The sequence below is a fragment of the Eleginops maclovinus genome, chromosome 19 (genome assembly GCF_036324505.1).
Source record: "Eleginops maclovinus isolate JMC-PN-2008 ecotype Puerto Natales chromosome 19, JC_Emac_rtc_rv5, whole genome shotgun sequence".
NCBI classification, from domain to species: Eukaryota; Metazoa; Chordata; class Actinopteri; order Perciformes; family Eleginopidae; genus Eleginops; species Eleginops maclovinus.
In genome coordinates, this window is record NC_086367.1 from 23,236,891 (window position 1) to 23,257,465 (window position 20,575).

The 20,575-nt window shown below is 41.8% G+C and overlaps 2 protein-coding genes across 4 annotated transcripts; both read right to left on the reverse strand.

Annotated features, from left to right (window-relative positions):
* Nucleotides 1-1,936: 1,936 nt before the first annotated feature.
* Nucleotides 1,937-11,036, reverse strand: marc1 (mitochondrial amidoxime reducing component 1). Its single transcript, XM_063909726.1, has 7 exons — nucleotides 10,723-11,036; nucleotides 5,671-5,841; nucleotides 5,424-5,586; nucleotides 4,681-4,821; nucleotides 4,223-4,284; nucleotides 2,935-3,006; nucleotides 1,937-2,290 (listed from the first exon to the last, which is right to left on the reverse strand). The coding sequence occupies exons 1-7, from the start codon at nucleotides 10,971-10,973 to the stop codon at nucleotides 2,164-2,166; spliced, it is 987 nt and encodes a 328-aa protein (XP_063765796.1). The 5' UTR covers nucleotides 10,974-11,036; the 3' UTR covers nucleotides 1,937-2,163.
* A 5,252-nt stretch (nucleotides 11,037-16,288) lies between these two features.
* Nucleotides 16,289-20,024, reverse strand: kcnk3b (potassium channel, subfamily K, member 3b). 3 transcript variants are annotated; one of them, XM_063907997.1, is made up of 3 exons: nucleotides 19,961-20,024; nucleotides 18,567-19,042; nucleotides 16,289-17,878 (listed from the first exon to the last, which is right to left on the reverse strand). In XM_063907997.1, exons 2-3 carry the CDS (start codon nucleotides 18,847-18,849, stop codon nucleotides 17,007-17,009), a joined length of 1,155 nt encoding a protein of 384 aa, XP_063764067.1. In that variant the 5' UTR covers nucleotides 18,850-19,042; nucleotides 19,961-20,024; the 3' UTR covers nucleotides 16,289-17,006. The 3 variants fall into 3 exon arrangements, with proteins under 3 accessions (XP_063764067.1, XP_063764066.1, XP_063764068.1); XM_063907996.1 differs by having other exon boundaries at nucleotides 18,567-19,004; nucleotides 19,961-20,022; XM_063907998.1 differs by having other exon boundaries at nucleotides 19,950-19,965.
* Between the last annotated feature and the right edge of the window lie 551 nt (nucleotides 20,025-20,575).

Sequence of the window (20,575 nt, forward strand, 5' to 3'; positions counted from 1 at the left end):
AGTACAAGACCCGAGTACTTCTACTTTACTCAAGTACAAGAGCTGAGTACTTCTACTTTACTCAAGAACAAGATCTGAGTACTTCTACTTTACTCAAGTACAAGACCCGAGTACTTCTACTTTACTCAAGTACAAGATCTGAGTACTTCTACTTTACTCAAGAACAAGACCTGAGTACTTCTACTTTACTAAAGAACAAGACCTGAGTACTTCTACTTTACTCAAGTACAAGATCTGAGTACTTCTACTTTACTCAAGTACAAAACCTGAGTACTTCTACTTTACTCAAGTACAAGATCTGAGTACTTCTACTTTACTCAAGTACAAGACCCGAGTACTTCTACTTTACTCAAGTACAAGAGCTGAGTACTTCTACTTTACTCAGACCAGACCTGAGTACATCTTCTTTACTCAAGTACAAGACCTGAGTACTTCTACTTTACTCAAGTACAAGACCTGAGTACTTCTACTTTACTCAAGAACAAGACCTGAGTACTTCTACTTTACTCAAGTACAAGATCTGAGTACTTCTACTTTACTCAAGAACAAGATCTGAGTACTTCTACTTTACTCAAGAACAAGACCTGAGTACTTCTACTTTACTCAAGACAAGACCTGAGTACTTCTACTTTACTCAAGTACAAGATCTGAGTACTTCTACTTTACTCAAGTACAAGACCTGAGTACTTCTACTTTACTCAAGTACAAGATCTGAGTACTTCTACTTTACTCAAGAACAAGATCTGAGTACTTCTACTTTACTAAAGTACAAGACCTGAGTACTTCTACTTTACTAAAGTACAAGATCTGAGTACTTCTACTTTACTAAAGTTCCAGACCTGAGTTTGGAGACCTTCGGGGGTCTTCCCCACATCACACCTCTCTACTTAAGTGTCCCAAACCTGCAAAGTGGAGGTCTGGAACTGCACTCATATTAAATGCGAGTCTCAATGGGCCCTCTGTGCGTTCTCTTAACCCAGGACCCCTGCAAATTACAGACCCACGTAACCACTCATTTGTGCAGAAACGTCACTGATTGGAATACAAACACCCAGCGTGGCGTCTGGACCTCTGACTTCATGTTTCAACACATTCGTTTCCTCTAAACTTTCAGACACAACGGCTCATTTTTGTCATTCCCCGAGGCAGTGTGCACCCTTTGAGGCGGCACTTTACGTCTGAAAAAGCACGTGAAATGACACACAACATGAAGAGGTTGTTCGGAGCTCTCAGTGTCATTTGGGTTGAATTCCTCGCAGTTAAGTGGACATGTGAGAAGCTGCTCTGAGTGGAAGGAGGCGATTTGCATGTTAGGCAGATTTCAGCTCAAGGTAGAGATTATACCCCGACAAGAACATCCGGCTTTCTGTGTCTGCGACAAACGTACAATTTGCAGAGCCTCCGAGTCGTGGGATGATGACTGATCGGGGATAGTTGGCACAAGTTCAGGGGCTCAACAGGTGTTCGGGGGCCCTTTGAGGAGAGGCTTGGGAAGTCAGAATAGACAGAAAAAAAATGGCATGTAAAACTACCAGCAGAGAGACACAAAACAGGTCAGGAGACACAGAAACACCAAGAAGAATTTTTAGAGACACGAGATGACTACAAAAGGATGCAAAACAACGAAAAGGAGAGACGAAAAGACTACCAAGAGACACAAATCACTCAAAGACATGTAAGAGGGACACAAAACAGGCCAGGAAAAACAATAACACCAAGAAGAAACTCAAAATATCTAAAGAAGTGCATCTTCAGAGACACACACTTTCTACAAAAGGATGCAAAACAACCACAAAGAGACACAAAGCAAACCTAGGTGACACAAAAAGACCAAGAAAGACACACACCGGTCAGGGGACACCGAAACTCAAAATGACTACGAAAAGATGCAGAAAGACCACAAAGATAACCAAAAAAAGAGACACAGAGCAACCAATGGAAGTACTCTTTCATTCAAGCACCGTTAGTGTTACAAAAGAACTTACAATCACATGCAGTCACATTCTGAATAATCACTGCAAGAAGAGTCACAGCACCATGGAAAGGATCATCTCTGCGGCTCCTTTGCGGCGACCTCTACGTGAGTGCTTCTTCGGAGAGGATTAGCACCGCGATCATTCAGCGATAGTGTTAACAGTTCCCGTGTGCTTCCCTCCGCCTGCTTCAGCGGCTGATCTTGTACACGACGTCTCCGACCTGCAGGACCCCCGTCTGCTTCACCGTGTGCAGCTGACCGAACAGCGGAGAGGATTTGTAGAGGTGCTTCTCCGAGGGTTTGCACAGGCGGTAGCTGCGAAGGAGGTTTAATCAGGAAGAGTTTTAAGGCTTTAAAAGGGAAGACAGACAGCAAGAAAATACACTCCCTCGAGCGAAAACCTTCATTAATGATCTAAAAACCACATTTAAATTGACTAAAGAGTTGAATTACAACATCAAAAATGACACAAAACTCAAACATGATACTTATAAATATTCTAGTATAAGGAAGTCATGCAGAGTTGCCAGATTTCCCTGACATAAACAGCCAAATCAACTGCTTGAATCCGCCTTATGGAAAGGGAAGAAGCCACATGTTAAGCTTTGAAATGAGATTTAGATGCATGAAATTAGAGCTGCAAAGTTTAGCCAAGTAAAAACAATCAGCAACTCAATTTCTAAAGTCAATTGTTAAAAGTTAAAACTCTTGAATATGGAGATGTGCTGCTTTCTCTGTTTTATATCCAACTCAAGACCTTTAGAGGCATCTCTGTGGACTTTGAGAAGCTGGGACGGACATTATGTTCTAAACATTAAATGATTCATTAGTAATGAAAACAATCCTAAATTCCTGCCGTTAATTATATCAAAATGTTCCTATTGAATGCTGGAGTGAAATAGTGCCGATTATAAACATCTGTGAGATCCAATCCTCTTTTAATATCAGCTATATTTTACCTTTTCAGGGTCTCCAGAGGCTCCTTCCTGGTGATTACACCTGTTTCAGGGTCAACGGTGGTGAAGAGACACCTGGAAACATCAAAAGGGAAATGCATTAGGTTGAGTAAAAGTAGAAGTACTCAGATCTGGTACTTGAGTATAAGTATAAGTACTCAGGTCTTGTACTTGAGTAAAGTAGAAGTACTCAGATCTTGTACTTGAGTAAAATAGAAGTACTCAGATCTTGTTCTTGAGTTAAGTAGAAGTACTCAGATCTTGTTCTTGAGTTAAGTAGAAGTACTCAGGTCTTGTACTTGAGTTAAGTAGAAGTACTCAGATCTGGTACTTGAGTATAAGTATAAGTACTCAGGTCTTGTACTTGAGTAAAGTAGAAGTACTCAGATCTTGTACTTGAGTAAAAGTAGAAGTACTCAGATCTTGTTCTTGAGTAAGTAGAAGTACTCAGATCTTGTTCTTGAGTTAAGTAGAAGTACTCAGGTCTTGTTCTTGAGTTAAGTAGAAGTACTCAGGTCTTGTACTTGAGTAAAGTAGAAGTACTCAGATCTTGTACTTGAGTAAAGTAGAAGTACTCAGGTCTTGTACTTGAGTAAAGTAGAAGTACTCAGATCTTGTACTTGAGTAAAGTAGAAGTACTCAGGTCTTGTACTTGAGTAAAGTAGAAGTACCAGAGTGTAGGAATACTCTGTCACAGTGAAAGTATTCTAAATGTTCCTCCAGTGAAAGTAGAAAGTACTCTCCTCTAAATGTACTTAAAGTAGCGACAGTAAAAGTAGTCATTGTCTGATTGGTCCATTTCAGAATAATATCTCTGATATGTTTTATAATGATTGATCATTAAAGTGTTCTCAGAGCTGGTAAAGGTGCAGCTAGTTTGAATGGCTTTGTATACTGCAGGGTAGCTGCTGGATTTACTGCAGGTGAACTAAAGTCTGATTTAAGGGAGATTATATTTACCATCATTCATCCTAATCTGCCTAGCAACTAAAGGGGTTAAATAAATGCAGTGGAGTAAAAGTATAAAGTTTGGAACCAGGGGCGGTGCTATTCATTGGACAAGGACGGGCAACTGTCTGGGGCCTCGGCCACCAGGGGGCCTCGCCGTCGCGTCCAAATTGTCCTTTGCCCAGGGCCTCAAATTTCCTAAAACCGCCCCTGTTTCGAGCTAACATATGCATTTGAACCAGAAGTGGGAGAAGGCACCCGGCTACACGAGGTGAATACAACACGGCGCTAAAGCAGGCGAAGGATGAGGTGGTTAATGTGTGTGAAGCATCCCCTGTGTTACCGTCCGCATGACATCACACGCTGCAGCCTCACGCTGCCAATCTGGATCGCTTCCCACGAGTCCTGAAAAAGCAAAAACAGTTTGAATTAAAATTAGTCCACGCTGCTCACACCGAGGAGGGCGAGTGATTAGTCACAAGGGAAAGCTGTAGATATCTGTTAGTTAAGAGAGTGGGTGTGGTTATGAGGGCGATGTGGATTTTATTAAATATCACAATGGTTTTGACTAATTAAGTAATAAATACCCTCTATTAGTGAGGTAGTACTTGACTGTAATGCCGCCTCTTACTAATACAACATGTGTTTTGTACTCTGTTAACAGTAAAAGTACAGCATGCAAACGTTTACTGAAGTAAAAATACACAAGACTCGGTGTCAGTGACACAAAGAGTATTAAAAAAAGGTGTGTTGTGTTTGATTTCTGTAAAGACAGAGGAGTCAGAGATGTGTAAAACCCACCTCCTCGAAGGCCTCACAGTCACTGATCACGATGCTGGGGCGGAAGCGCTTCACCGTGACGTCGTTCTCCAGCCTGCTGCTCAGATCCTGCACTGAGGCCTCGGACAGGAGCATCACAGGAGCCAAGTCAGAGTACGCCAACTAGTGGAGAAACACTATGTGTGATTCTGGGAACTAAAAACTAAAACTCTGTAAATATTTGCTCTCCAAACTTTGTACACAAATAGTATTCGGTTAGTATTATTTTGACTTTATTCTTGGAAATTTTGAGGTTTTTTCTTGAGATTTACAAGATACGAGTCTTTTTAAATATTCTTTAAGTGTATATACACTGAGAACTTTATTAACTACATAGAAAGGACGTTTTTCAAGTTAAAGGGCCCTGTTGTGCTCATTATCAGGTTTCATAAATAGCATTTAGTGGCTGGGACGCTGGGTTATTTTTCTCTGTTGTGATTGGTCAACTGCTAAGAGATGTCCCGCCCCCTTAGCCTATCACAAACAATGTGTTGAGAAACTCCCTCTGGAGGCAAAATTCAAGTACGTTTATTCTTATAAAAGTAGGATTGTTTTCTTCTAAATTCACCACAAATTATTTTATCTTTCTTAGAATATGTACCTCCTCCCCTGACTGTGTAACTCATACTTTCTTTAACCTAAAATGGCTTTAACATGTGGTCGCAAAGCTGACATCTTAGATAGAAGTACAGAATTAAATCTGGGAGTAAAAAGCAACACGTCACCTCAAACGGAGGGAGGAGAGGCTCGATATCCTGCGACATCCTCCCTTTCATCTGGGGTTCAAAGTGCACCAAGCGAAAGGTCTTCTCCTCCCCCAGGAAGCGGGTGAGCCAGCGGGACGTCTCCTCTCCGCAGTCCCTACCCTGGGTGTCTGCTCCGAACAATCTGCAGCACAACGACAACAACAAGATTCACTGCTGTTTGCACCTACTCTACGTGGCTTTGAGAAAGTGATGCATTGAGAGAAACCTGCAGTCGATGGTATCGTTGTCGGGGTGTTTGGCGGGGAATCGCAGCTCCTCCATGTCCGGGCCGTTCAAACACACATAGCTGCCCTCGCAGGTCAGAGAGACGAGCACCAGGCGGGGCTGCTGTCGGCCCGTCACCATGTGGCCGTCCTCCGTCACCACCAGCCAGTGTCTGCAGGGGAACACAGAGGCCAGGCGTGGGAAGTCAATCATAAAATCTGTTTCTGTGAGGAAGTTTAATTCTCTCCATATGTTACAGATGTGTGGACAATGTAAAACATATGATTGAGAATAAGAAATCAAGTATATGGGTGAGTTAGGGATCGTGAATCCAGTTAATGCTTCAATAGAATCAGTGGCGGCGCCAGCAATTTTTCGTTGGGGTTGCTATGCGGTTGCTACATGAATGTGTGGAGTTGCTAGTCAAAACAGCACCCCCGCCGCCGCCCCCCCCCGAGCGCACAACGCAACATTAATTGACCCATAGTCATGCATTCAGCCTTGCATAGTGTAATGTAGCCTTGCATACTGCAAACTTGGAAGTAATCAGCGGAGCTCACTGCTCACAAACAGACAGATGTCGCACTGTGCAACTGCATAGAATGATGTGTATCAAAAATGGCTCGTTGACGTTCTTGCTGTGGCTAACTTAACAAAACGTAACGTAACAAACAAACACTACCCGTACACGGTATAAAACGGTAAAATAGGCGAGAAGGTTCGTTTACTTCGTTTACTTTTAAACTTTTATTGTTCTTACTCCATGTATTGCTCTTGCTGCTTGTTTTTTTATTGATTTTATGTAAAGCACTTTGAACTGCAACTCTTGTATGAAATGTGCTATATAAATAAAGTCTTACTTACTTCTGACACCATGTAAAAAGTCTACTCTCTGTGTATGATATGAGTCAAGGATCACACGACACAAGGTCACCGTTACTGTAGTTTACTTTGATTTGACTGAGGAACTTAACTGCTCGTGCCAGATACATAACATAACAAGTACGGTGGCCAGTGTTAAACTAACAATGCAATGGAATAATCTACACTTACATACACGTATATCACAGCAGAACAATGCGTCTGTTGTTATGATTCACAGCGAAGGTATCAACGATGGCATCCGCATCAAGGGATCTTGCACGTGCAGCACTGATGGCTAGTAAACCCAGGTCACTGTTTCTTGAATCTCCCGAACGATTTCTCAAATAATTTTTCACTCGTGCCAAACAAGAAAAGCTTCGTTCGCATGCTGCAGATGTTACTGGGACCGTCAGGGATATGCAGAGGAGTTTATGTATGTCACAGAATGAGTCTTTGTATGGCTGGAGAAGGGCCAAAAATTCATGTGTAGTGCCCACAGAGTGTCCTTGCTGCCCTTTAGTTATGAGCAGGCGCTGTATCTGGTGCAATTCAGCAGTCAGGTTGTCATGTGTAACCCCATAATGCTGAGCCATTGGCCACAACATCTCCATGCTGAGGAATGCCTTGTGCTTTGGGTTCAGGGCACATGTGCCCTGTAGAACGCCACAGGTTTCTGCAGAAAAACGCCTTCTCAGCTCATTGATCAGTTCATCAAGGACATTGTAGTAACAGTGTCTCCTGATATCTACTAGTGAGGCAAGTGGTTGCCTTTGCCCTGTCTGTGTGTCAATTATGAACTCTTGGAGATGACCTGGAGGCTGTCTTGAACGTGGCTCCTCTCTGAGCTGGGTGCTGATGCCCGTCTTGGCACACAGGGCCTGTGCTTTGTCAGATATGTCTTTTAACGATGTCTCATTTCGTTTTTCTGACAGGGATGCTGTGACAGACTCGACAAGGTCTAAAGCTGATGAATAATCCAGATTTGGGGACTGTAGTGTATCAGACAGAAATTTAGTGGTGCGAAACACATCCTCAAACAGAGTGAGCTGCAGAACGAACTGTCCATCTAACAGTGCCATTATGGACTTAGCTTTTGTCCTCAATCGAGCCCCCTGCTGCCTTATCAAGGCTTGAAGTGTTGCGTGGATCGCAGGCAGCGTTTTTTTTATTGCCAGAAGTGCAGAGTATTGGCACGCCCACCTCGTCTCAGATAGAGATTTCAATTCCAGCGGTTGTTGATTTGGCTCTAATTCTTTCTGCTTCTGCAGGAACAAATTGTGCACTATAGAACTAGAAAAAAAATTGTGCAGGATTTGCACGCCTTCGAAAAAATCTCCCGCTGCTTGTATTCTGCCTACACAGTCTGTTAACACTAAATTTAACCGGTGCGCATGGCAGTGCACATAGAGAGCCTGGGGGACCTCTCTTCGGAATCTCTCTTGCACACCACTGTTGCCACCGGACATAACTGCGGCGCCGTCGTAGCATTGGGCTATGCACTGTTGATGATTGATGTTACACTTGGATAATGTGTTTTTGATTAGCGCAAGCAATGATTCCGCGTCCAAACCCTCTGCTGGTGTGAAATGAAGGAAGTCCTCACGGACTCCATCCCCTTGCAGGTAGCGGACCACTACTGACACCTGTTCCTTTTTGCTGACATCCTTGCTCTCGTCCACCAGAAGCGCAAACATCCCTGCGTCTCGCACATCACTACTTATTTTATCTCTTAACATGTTGGCCATTAATGCAATTACTTCGTCTTGGATGCTATGGTGTGTATACTTGGCGTTCTGTGCGCAAGTGGCAATTTTCTCAGCTACAGTTTGGTTGAATTTGCTAATTGAATGGAGAAATTCCAAGAAGTTACCTCTGTTTGAGGACTCGTCTCCCTCCCGATGTCCGCGAAGAGCGATCCCTTGGCAAGCAGTGTAACGCAAGGCCTCGACAACAGCCTTCATATACACCCTATTCTCACGCACCGCCTGAGAATGGCCCTCGTCCAGCGCATTGCAAATCCTAGAGCCAGCGACTCTCCTTGTTTTGAATTCAGCCCATGCCGCCATTGCATATTTGTGTACCGCTGACATGTTGTGGGTTTGTAGTGTTTTCTGTGCTTTCACCCATGTGCTAAACCCATTCACTGTGAAAGCGTCCTGGTGGACTCCCATACCCCTCCTTCCGAAGTGCCTGCATGCATAACAATACATTGAATCTCGAATTGTCGAATACTCAACCCACGAATATTGTTGATACCATCCTGGGGTAAAGGCGCGCATCTGTGAACTGGATTTTTTCTTGGGATATGATCCCAGCACAGGACGACGTAGGTCGTCACCCGGAGTCTGGCTTATATCCTCTGGTGGTGCCGGTGCACCTTCACTGGTAGCTGGCCTAGCTAGCACACCCGTTCCAGCTAGCACACCCGTTACAGGCTGCTCCTCTGGTCTCGCACAATCCCCCTCCGAACGACGGTCAAGTCCAACAGAATTCTGGCTAACGAGCCCATCCTCAGTCTCACCATCGCGGGTCGTATTTCTGTGAGCTGGTTCCTCCTGTATGTTTGAACTTGATTGTCTTTTACGAAATAGTAAAAACTTTTCCATTTTTCTGAAGCATGCACCAACGAGCCGACAACGAACATCTCTGACTGACAATCTCTCGCGAGATGTCCGCATATACTTCTGAAATTTTATATATTTTTCGTACGAATATGGTATTAATGAAATTTATTATTTTATGTATAAATTAAATAATCGTTTTTCATTGTATTGGGATAGTTAGTGTAAATTGTGTGTGTTTTTTCTTTTTCAATCTCTAGATATTATTACGTCACTTGAGCAGAATCTGCGCTGGGTGGGGGAGGGTCCCAGGCTGTTAACGGTCGTGTTGAACGAGAGCCCACGGCCCAGAGTTGAAGTTTTTTATGCGCTCCCTCCGTTCCACCGATTCATATGACACAAATGGTAGCTAGGGATGGTGCCGGATATGATTCGGCCAGAGGTTTATTTGGACGTGTTCAATGCCGTTTTACTAAAATGTCAAGCAAAGCGTGGATTATTGTTTTAAATAGGTCGTCGTTTTGACAAAAAGTCTGGGGTTGCTTTAGGGTTGCTGAGTAATTTCGTGGGGTTGCTAGAGCAACTGCAAGCAACCCTGTAGCGCCGCCACTGAATAGAATCCATATTAGCCTGTATGGATGATTGCTTTGCATTGGTTAAAATCCAGGCTGCATTTACATATAGCAAGTTCAGTTTGGACTATTTTACACAATGTTCTGAAGAACTCATTTCAAGAAAACACACACACACAACTACTGCAAACACACCCCTATATTATCATATGTATTATGGACTGACCCATGCAGAATCAAGACCCCTAGGGCCAGCTCCTCAGGTGTTTTTCTACCGTTTTATTTTACATTCGTTGTTTTCTTGAACTCAGACCTCTCAGCGTTTCCCTCTCACCTCACTCACATATTTAAATTAAAAAAATACAGTATTATTTTTTCTACTGTGAAGAATCTAATGTGGTTTGAACTGGTTGTATTTCAAATTCCTGCAACTTATTTGCAGCATTATGTCTGCTGCACTAATATATTTCACTTCTAATGTGTGTATTTGTCTTTGTATGGTAGTTATTGTGCATATGACAAATGAAGTATTTCCATTGACGTCCAAGCGTTTGGTTTACTGATGCACTCTATGGGTCTGGTGGTCGCATCTTCGGGGAATCAAACGAGCCGCTTAGTTACACACACACACACACACACACACACACACACACACACACACACACACACACACACACACACACACACACACACACACACACACACACACACACACACACACACACACACACACACACACACACACACACACACACACACCTGATTTTTCCTCCAAGGATTAACAAAGGGTTCTCTTATCTTATCTGTAGTGGAACTTTCCACCGCTGGAAAACAATTCCCAGTGTTAACGCATCATGTTTGTGTAACGTTAACCCTAAATCTCCCTGATCCTGCAGAGCAGTCCTGCAGAAAACTAAGTGTCGAAAGGTTTGTTCAACTGCATAAAGTGCCTTTATATTTCACTCAAAGGTTACATGTCTACATTGGATCAAACCTCCCCACAGCACACATGCATCCAGAATCCCACCAGATCAATCCACTTCTTTGAAACCTTACCGATCCTGCAGCTCTCCAAACTTCAAGCCGATTTGGAGGCACTCCGCCAGGGGAACAGACACGGCTCTGCCAGACTTTAGAGGATGAATGAGGAGTTGAGACACTACGCCCACACGGACTACTTTTTCTGGCTTTCGCAGGTATTTATAACCGAGACCGAGTCCCAGAAAAGCCACGCCGGCTCCTCCGATCAGCAGAGCGGCTTGCTTGTTTTGTGCAAACGCGTTGAGGGCCAGTTTCTTCAGCTCCATGTTCTTGTTGTTGGTGCACACAGTGTCCTCTCCCCGGACTCTGAACCCACAGGCTGTGTCTGAACTGTGGTTAAAGTGACAGGAGCCCCACGTGTAGCGTTCACAGGCACTCGGACAACGGGATTAGGGTCATGTGAGAAAAACAATTGGGGATGTGAACAACAGATTTTAATATTAGAATTCTGAGAAGAAAGACTGAAATATGTGATTTTTAGGGGGGGAATCTTAAAGAAATTCTGACTTTTTCGCAGAATTCTGACTTCTTTTCCCCATTGAGTGTTGATTATATTTCACATCATTAATCCTAATCTGTCAAGTACCTGAAGGCACTACCAGAGGTGGGAGAAGTACTCGGATCTTGTACTTGAGTAAGTAGAGTACTCAGATCTTGTACTTGAGTAAAAGTACACAGTAGCATGAAGTGGAACAACTCAAGTAAAGTAGCCCAGGGCTTCATCGAATAACTTGTTTGTGCAGAAACAAGGATAAAGATCATTTATTTGACTTAAAGTTAAATATAGTGTTGGAAAGCATAAACACGGCGTCCAAATTGGCACATATAAGTGACAGACACCTTAGTTTTAACCTGCCCAGAAGGTGACGTAATGCCATTGATGACCTTCTCTGTGAAACTATTCCTGTCGTTGACATAGATACTCAGGACTATGTCCAAATTAAAAAACAGCAGATGCTCCTGCCACAGGGGGTCAATACAGGGATTTGTCGAATGGATACTCCTTCTGTTGCTTTTTCTCCGCACATCTAATGGCTGAAAGCCGATTCACACGCCGGCACGGGGCCAGGCTTTACAATCTGGTCTGATGTTGCAGTGGCAAGCAAAAAAATGTATCATGTCTTAATCATGGTGCTATTTAATTTGTGATTTACTGCGTTTATAGTCTAGTTCTAAACAGTATTTTACATATTTTTGGCTCATCATTCACTTTATTAACGCTCTTTCCTGCATCACTAGCATGTTATTTTCACACAAATGTCTCTTAAGAATATTTTTGGAGTGCGATTTAAATGATGTTGGTCATTTTTTCACCACATGACTTGAATTCTGCATTGGGGAACACAAAACTAACCTATACACATCTTACAGGGGGCGCAGTTCCATAGACAAATAGAAATACCCCTTTTTTTAAATGTGAAAAATCACTTTAACTCTAAAGACATTTGGTTTCCTTGGACAAATAAATGACATGTATGCATGCACTGCCTCAAAGGGTTAAAGATCACACTTGAAATTAATAATTATTTTCAGGAAACTTATTTCACATTTTGAGGGAATTATTGAGATATTGTATAGCCAACAAACAACAGGGTGTCCTGATTAAAAGGCATTATTAAGAGTATTTTTAAGCCTTAATCTGAAGTATTTCCTCTATTTTCTCCACCTTCTTCTCACTGTACCACATGATGATGAGTTGGATAATATACCGCAAACTATGACACCATAAATTCCCGCCATACTTTGTGCTCGTCGTGACTAACCTGCTGTAGGTTGTCCAGAACTGGACTTCAGTCAGGATTCACAGGGGGAAACCATCTGGACCCAACGGTGGTTTCTATACATTCAGCAGGCTTTTCTCACACCTCACAGGCTGATGAACAGCTTGAAGATGCTAAAACCACATGACTACATCTTATACAGTACGTGTATTGTGTCACCGAAATGCAAAAAAACCCTCTTTTTAAAATGATGATTCATCAGGACAAACATCACAAAAACAGTCGGATTTATTGGATAAAATATCCATGTTTGTAATATTTTATATGGAGCAAAATAGTATAATTTTGTTCTGAAATAGATTTGAAGTGTGTGATAAATCCTGACAGACAAAGTATACGTCTCAATGGTCACACATGTCTTGGCAAGTTAAGAAAAGTACAATTATTTCAAGTACGTGTGTGTTCAAGTACTTTGCCCTCTGTCATATTTTAACAGAGAGCCCTGTAAATTATTGTGCAGCAAAGTTTAATACAGTACTTGCATAAAATATATAGTAGGGTGCTGCTGTTAGAAGCAGAAAACATCCTTGTCCATTTTCACGTGCATACAGTACGTTTGTGTTTCTGAAGTCCATCACAACGGTCCATTTCCATATTCAGCATCACAGCTAGATAAGATAGTCATTTTTGCACCGATTTTTATGTTAATTTAGCCTCAAACAACAGTTATTTCCACACACAATGCAAAACAATACATGTCAATTAACTACAAGAAAGAATCCATCTTCAAAAATTTAGAGACCAATCCAAATGTTTCTTAAATCTTCATCTCTACATGTGTGGCAGCCATTCCAGTGTTTGTTGAATTTCAACACGGAGAAATGTTGTCAGTAGTTTGTAGAATACAATAAAGAAATAATTTAACTCAAAGACAAACCTATAAATAATAAAACAAGAGATAATGATAACGCTGAAGTGGTCTCTTAATTGTTTCCGGGGCTGTAGGCCTATACTACTACAAGTATCTTCACATTATTGCACTGCCTTTTTTAGCGTCGTGAAGAATCAACAGTACTCTGGTTGAACATTTCCTCCAATTCCTTTAAGAAAAACAGGTTTAAATGTGTCCCTCCCAGTCGAGTGTATATTACCTGTGGACAAACATTTAAGAGAGCATTTTATCCTTCAATTAAATTAAAGGTTTGATCCCGAAATATGTCAGTGACTCTCATAGTGTCAAATCACGCACACACCAAAATAGGCCCAGAAATACAAGGAGCTGTATCTACGGGGGGGTATGTGGCATATTTATGAGTGATTGACAACCAGTTTATTATCCATTGTACACACACACAAAACCTCCTCCCATCTGCCACTCCAAACTGCTCCTAAAATGACTTTGCGTCAACGGTTTGAAATAGATGTGATTTAGACAGACAAACAACATGAATATCTGATGGGTTTTGTTTGATTGCCTGTGGTTTTTATGTGAGGTATTGTATGAATTAAACACCCAAGATATAACGTGTTAATAAGTTACTTTAAGAGGTTCAAGTAAGATTACTATTTAAACCTGGACAGAGCCAGTCTAGCTGTTCCCCGTCTCAGTATGCTACGCTAAGCTAACAGGCTGCTTTTTGGGCCTAGCTAACTAGCTAACAAGTTATTTAATTTATAAAGTCAGATTGATATTAGTCTTTCGTCTTGAGCTTCATCTTTAGCATCGACTTTAGCTTCATCTTTAGCTTCATTTTTAGCTTCATCTTTAGCTTCATTTTTAGCTTCATCTTTAGCATCGACTTTAGCTTCATCTTTAGCTTCATTTTTAGCTAAAGATGAAGCTAAAGATGAAGCTAAAGATGAAGCTAAACTTTAGCTTCATCTTTAGCTTCATTTTTAGCTAAAGATGAAGCTAAAGATGAAGCTAAAAATGAAGCTAAACTTTAGCTTCATCTTTAGCTTCATTTTTAGCTTCATCTTTAGCATCGACTTTAGCTTCATCTTTAGCTTCATTTTTAGCTTCATCTTTAGCTTCATCTTTAGCTTCATTTTTAGCTAAAGATGAAGCTAAAGATGAAGCTAAAGATGAAGCTAAACTTTAGCTTCATCTTTAGCTTCATTTTTAGCTAAAGATGAAGCTAAAGATGAAGCTAAAAATGAAGCTAAACTTTAGCTTCATCTTTAGCTTCATTTTTAGCTTCATCTTTAGCATCGACTTTAGCTTCATCTTTAGCTTCATTTTTAGCTTCATCTTCAGGCTAAAGATGAAGCTAAAAATGAAGCTAAAGTTTAGCTTCATTTTTAGTTCTATATTTTTATTTTACTTCATGTTTAGCCTCATATTTAGTTTAATCTTTAGCTTAGTTTTTAGCTCTATATTTTTCGTTTGCTTCATGTTTAGCTTTATCTTTAGCTTCATTTTAGCTTTATCTTTAGCTTCAACCTAATGTTTAGCTTAATCTTTAGCTCAATCATTAAGGTACAGGCATAAGAGTGGAGTTTATTGTCTCACTTAGCAGGAAAACTAAGGACAATTCCCCCCTAAACAAACCACAAACAGAGTGTTAGCAGTGAAGTTTTGTTTGAGCTATTTTTATCTGAACTTTTGACAGAGCCGGCTGTTTCCTCTGCTTCCAGTGGTTATTTGAAGCTAAGCTAATCTCTTCCTATCTCCAGCTTTGTGCACGTAGTTTCCAAAACGGTTCGTTTAACTGGTATTCACAAGTACCTGTATGATTGACTACAATGTGAGGCCACAGCTAGATTAGTATGAACCACTGGGTGTAACAGGGGTGGACACATTAATGGAAACCCCTCACACTGCAACCAACAGTATTTGTTCATTTTGGTCTGTGTTAAAGCCTTTCTTTTCTTTCAAACCAATGTGTGTTCCAGTCAGTGCTGCTGAGTGTCTCCTTGTGATCATCGTGCTTCTGTGTTAATGCAGTTTTACTGTGTTCGGGGTATGTCATCGTGATTTTTTTGAACTTTTCCCACTTGTACAGTTACATAATGCTGCAGCGTTTGTGACTGATGCACCAGAATTTTGGGCAGAGCTCTGAAAAAGTCACAATAACAGAGGCAGCTACACAGAAAAAATGACTCATGTTGAGCTATCAGAGAGTCAGCTTTTATGTAGTTCTGACAATCACGATTTGATCTACATCTTGTATCAAACCAGAAAGTGTTAACTGGTGCTGCATCAATCACAAATAATGTGAAATAACCCCAGAGTTTAACCAGCACATCTGAGATTATTAACCAAAGCACTGAATGGGAATTTACTGAAGAGCTGAAGTCTTGTACACTTTCCAACCAAACTTAGCGCGAGTATGCAGTTTATTAAACACCGGAAAACCAGTTAAAAATAGGCGATAAACTCCTTTCCCATTGCCAGTATCAAGTGCCTCTTTCTGTGTTTTTCAGGTTTTGAAAAGCACCATGAAGCAGGGTTAGTCTGTGATTCTTTGTCAATTTCTTGGGTAAATTAGTCATTTTTTAAGCTGAATGACTAATCTTCAAGTCACCTAAGAGCCAGTATGTGTTAAAGGCATGATAAATGTATACTTTTGCATGATTCCTCGTTGACAAACTGTCGATTAAATCCCCTAATTGAGTGTAAGATGACTGAGAATATCTTCAGTCACATTTAACTGGGGTGGAAATATGAGATTTATCTTGTAATTCCAGAGTGTTTAACGACAATCATGGAGGTTAAATTACTGTTTCTGTCAATGGACTTTGGTTGTATTGAGTAGAGCATGTTAATTGTATGTTTTGTACGTTAACACAATATAATAATTACATAGCATTGTATCAGGAGCCTTAAATATAACAAATGCAAACTGGCTTTTTCCCGCTAAAGACCAGATGTTTTTATTTCCAGTGGTTGAGGTAAAATGATGTTATCTCTCCATTTTTTATTGTACATATCCTCAACTGAGTCCACCTGTAGTTCGTGGTGCAGCACCTGTTCTGTTGTCACCTGTTTACACTGAACACCTCGTGGTCTGCAGTGTGTGTGCACAGGTAGATGTGTTCTTTCACGACTTGTCAGCACACACAGGTTACTTCGACTTTCTAAGAACAGACTCAGAGAATCCTTTGAACTGTTACTTGTTATAGTAGATTTTTTCCTGCTTATTCTTGCTTTTTTTTACTATTTTATTGTCTTTTTCTTTTGAAGTCTTAAGTATATTGTATGCTGCACTGTAGGCGGGGTCTGGGAATTCAGATTTCCAACACCAACAACTGTGCTTTGGCTATTATGCCTCATATATAGTACATGCACGTTCAACCTGTGAAACTATTCTTCAGTGCATCACCATGTTTAAGTGTGCATTTCCAAAAAAAACCTTCCTGGTTAGTTTCTTTTTCAGAAATTTTCTTTCACTTTTGCACATCACTGCTCCCAAACATATCCTGCAACCCTTTCTCAAACTAATATTTGAGTTTTCATGTCCTACTGTTTACTGGGATTATAGCACCACAAACTTGCAGTCTTGTCTCTGCTGCGAGGCTGGCTCTCTGGCAGTGCCGACGCATTCTGCCGTGCTGAAATCTGCTGTTTCGAGAGTTTTAAACAGAGCTGCGTCTCTTAAACATCCTGAAAGGAGATAAGAGGTTCAGGCCCGTCGTTATGGAGCTATTGCTCGAGCATTGTCGTGGACTGCAAACGCATCCCGTCGACCCTGGCTCCACGTAGTGAGGACAGTTGCTGCTCTGCTGCATGTAGGGGTTTGATAAGGTCAGCTCCTGAGGGATGGAGCCACGCAACTTCTCCTTGCTCCTGTACCACAAGCAGGAGCATATAGTCTGGAAGTGCAGCACCTCGGTGTAGACGCCTTTCAAATCCTTTGCTTTCGTGGCGTCTTCTGCTACAGAGGTCAAGGCCGAGAGGGGAAGCAGCTGAGCCACCTCTCCTCGGGGTTTACCGGTGGACATGAGCGCCCGTTGCCTGGCGTCCCGGCGCTCGTCCTCCGTGTTCATGGTCAGGAAGCGCAGCACCACCAGGTTCAGGAAGGCGCCGATCACCGTGAGCCCCATGAGGATGTAGACGAAGCAGAAGGCCACGTAGCGAGGGTCGTTCTGCAGCGCGTCGTCCCTCTGCAGGGCCACGTAGTCCCCGAAGCCGATGGTGGTGAGCGTGATGAAGCAGAAGTAGAAGGCGTGCAGGAAGCTCCATCCCTCGCAGTGGGAGAACGCCAAGGCCCCGACACACAGCGTGCTGAGGCAGGAGAAGAAGCCCACCGTCACCATGTTTGCCATGGACACGGCCGTTTGACGCATGCCAAGGCACTTCTTGGCCTGGTGCAGCAGGTACCTGACGAAGGTGTTGATCCGCTCCCCCAGGCTCTGGAACATGACCAGCGTGAGCGGGATCCCCAGGAGGGCGTAGAACATGCAGAACACTTTCCCCGAGTCGCTGCTCGGCGCCGCATGGCCGTAACCTGAGGAGACATCAAAGGTGACACGTGACAATGTTTTACAAGATGCTATCTGACCAGCTTTGATTTGGCAAGGAGATTAAAACATAAGATATCAGAAAGCTGTTTGAAATGCTAGAAATGTACTTTGAGGAGGAAAAACTGGAGTAATTAGGGAACATTATGTAGGCTACTGAAAAAATTGAAAGAGAAAAAGAAACCCCAGATGTTTTCATTAAAGTATTTATATAAAATAGAAAAAGCACTAAACCTTTAAAAGAGGTCGATCATACTTGTCCAGTGTGTTGATACAAGGCTGCATTGATTAAAGGTCATTTGGTCAGAAAATCCATAGCCTAAAAATAATACAAACTCAACTTCTGATTTTTTAATAAAAATATGTATCAGAAACAAACACAAAAAAAATATGATATACTTTCAAAATATAAATATATAAATTCAAAATAAATAATAACATTCAATTCAGCCAGGAGGCACTGTTACTTACTTTACTCACTTCGTATCGTCTATTTCGGCTTCTACGATTCCCTCATCATTCTAACAATGCCTATGTGTTTATTTGATTATCCCACAAAGTATCTCCTTCTTGTTTGGTACTTTCTTACTGTCTTTGCCTCTGAATCGCTGAATGGCACCCCAGCGCAGCCGCCTCTCCTGCTCTTAGTGTGTGAGTGAATGCACTTCCGCTCACCTATGGTGGTGATCACAGTGATGGCGAAGTAAAAGGATCCCGCAAACTTCCACTGCACTCCGGCTTTGTGCGGTTTGAGCTGCAGGACGACGTGCTCCAGCTCCTCGAAGTCCCCTTTGGATAAGTTGTATTTACGCATGAGCTCGTGCTTCCTGGCGTCCAGCTTCCTCTTGTGGCTCTTCTCCTGCTTCGACTCCAGGGTCTCAAACACGGCCGCCCCCACCACCAGGTAGGTGAGGATGCTGATGATGAGGGCGAGGGTCCGGGCGTTTTGCCTCTTCATGGTGATTCAATTAAATAAAAATGGAGAGGCACTTCTTTTTTTTTGTTTCCCCCTGCGTCCTTCCTGCTCCTCCTCGCGTATCCAACAGAGGGGTTTGTGACTTTTGGAGCCAGAGCTGTTCTCAGCACCACCCCCACATCACAGTTGGGCTGATTCTGTATTTGGAGTATTTGTCACAGACTTATATTTAGATCTGCCAGTGGTGAAAGGAGATAGTTTACTTCAGAAAAATACTTTAAAGTATCCTAAATTTACCAACAAGTCATTCTGCAGATTGGCAGTGGGGGAAGAAGTAATCAGATTCTGTACCTTTGGTCACATGACATGAAAGCCATTGAAAATAGTTCAAATAAAGCTGCTGATCTCCCATTCAAATATGTACAGTGAATAAAACGATACTGCATTGACTTGGGGTCACTGGGTCAAAAATACAAGAGTTTCTAAATAAAAAAACGGATTCTTTCATTCAAACATTCATTGGTTTAAAATGTACAAAAGTTACCAAAAGGGAAAGTAGTCATTATGCTTCGAGGCAGAGATGGAAGGACATATTTCATGGTGTTAGTAGTAGTCCTGAACTGTAATTGTTACCTGCGTTTGGTTAGAAAAGTCTTATGACTAAATGTACTTGGCTGACAGGTGCAAACATGTAAAAACAACATTTCCATTTTTGAGAAACACCCTGCGGCTTCAGGAAGGGATGCAAATAGGGAAAATGAAACACATGCAAATAAAGAAACATCTGCAGCAACTTGATGAAACATGAGCGGGGTTTACTAAAAGCTGTTTAAACCAAACGCTGGATACCTGTCTCTGTGGGCAGAGTGAGTCTGTCTGTTTATCTGAAGGTTATAAATGAAATGTTTTTAATAGTGATTTATTTTTGCTTTGCTTCCTTAATGACCTGTGAACCAGAAGGCACTCAGTTCATATGTTTCTCCCTATGTGACTTGTTTTATATGAGACTTACTTATGATTTGTGTCCTTTACTGACAATTTAACCATATTTTTGCAAAGTAGTTTGAACAACATCTTCTTACCCTGATTTCCTAACACTTCTACTTTCATTAAAACCTTAAGTACTTCTTAGACAAACACACATTGTTCCTACCTGACGAAAAACGAACCCCCTTTCATCCTGAAGAGCCAACACACTCCTCAGCAGCATCAAGGAGTCACTGACGTTGTTAAATAGATCCATAACATATTTGCCCAGCGGTTATTCAAACAGACCGGCTCTACTGGCTGCACCAGTCGTCTAGCAACCTGCTGATAACCATCACTTTCCTGGGTAAATATTTAAAAAAGAGGCACATCCTTTTCAGGGTGAGCGAGCGGCAGGATTCAACAGCGTGATTATTTGCTTTAAAACAGAAAAGAAAACAAAGATAACACATGTTCGTTTAATGGCGCGGAAGAGGCCGATATTTAAGAGTTAAAGGGGCTTCATGAGGTCGCTTCTTCAGGTGTGTATCAGTATGTAGAGTCTCTACTTTAAAGAGTCCTCTCCTGCTGATGTTCAGGTGTATATCAGTATGTAGTGTCTCTTCTTTAAAGAGTTCTCTCCTGCTGATGTTCAGGTGTATATCAGTATGTAGTGTCTCTTCTTTAAAGAGTTCTCTCCTGCTGATGTTCAGGTGTATATCAGTATGTAGTGTCTCTACTTTAAAGAGTCCTCTCCTGCTGATGTTCAGGTGTATATCAGTATGTAGTGTCTCTACTTTAA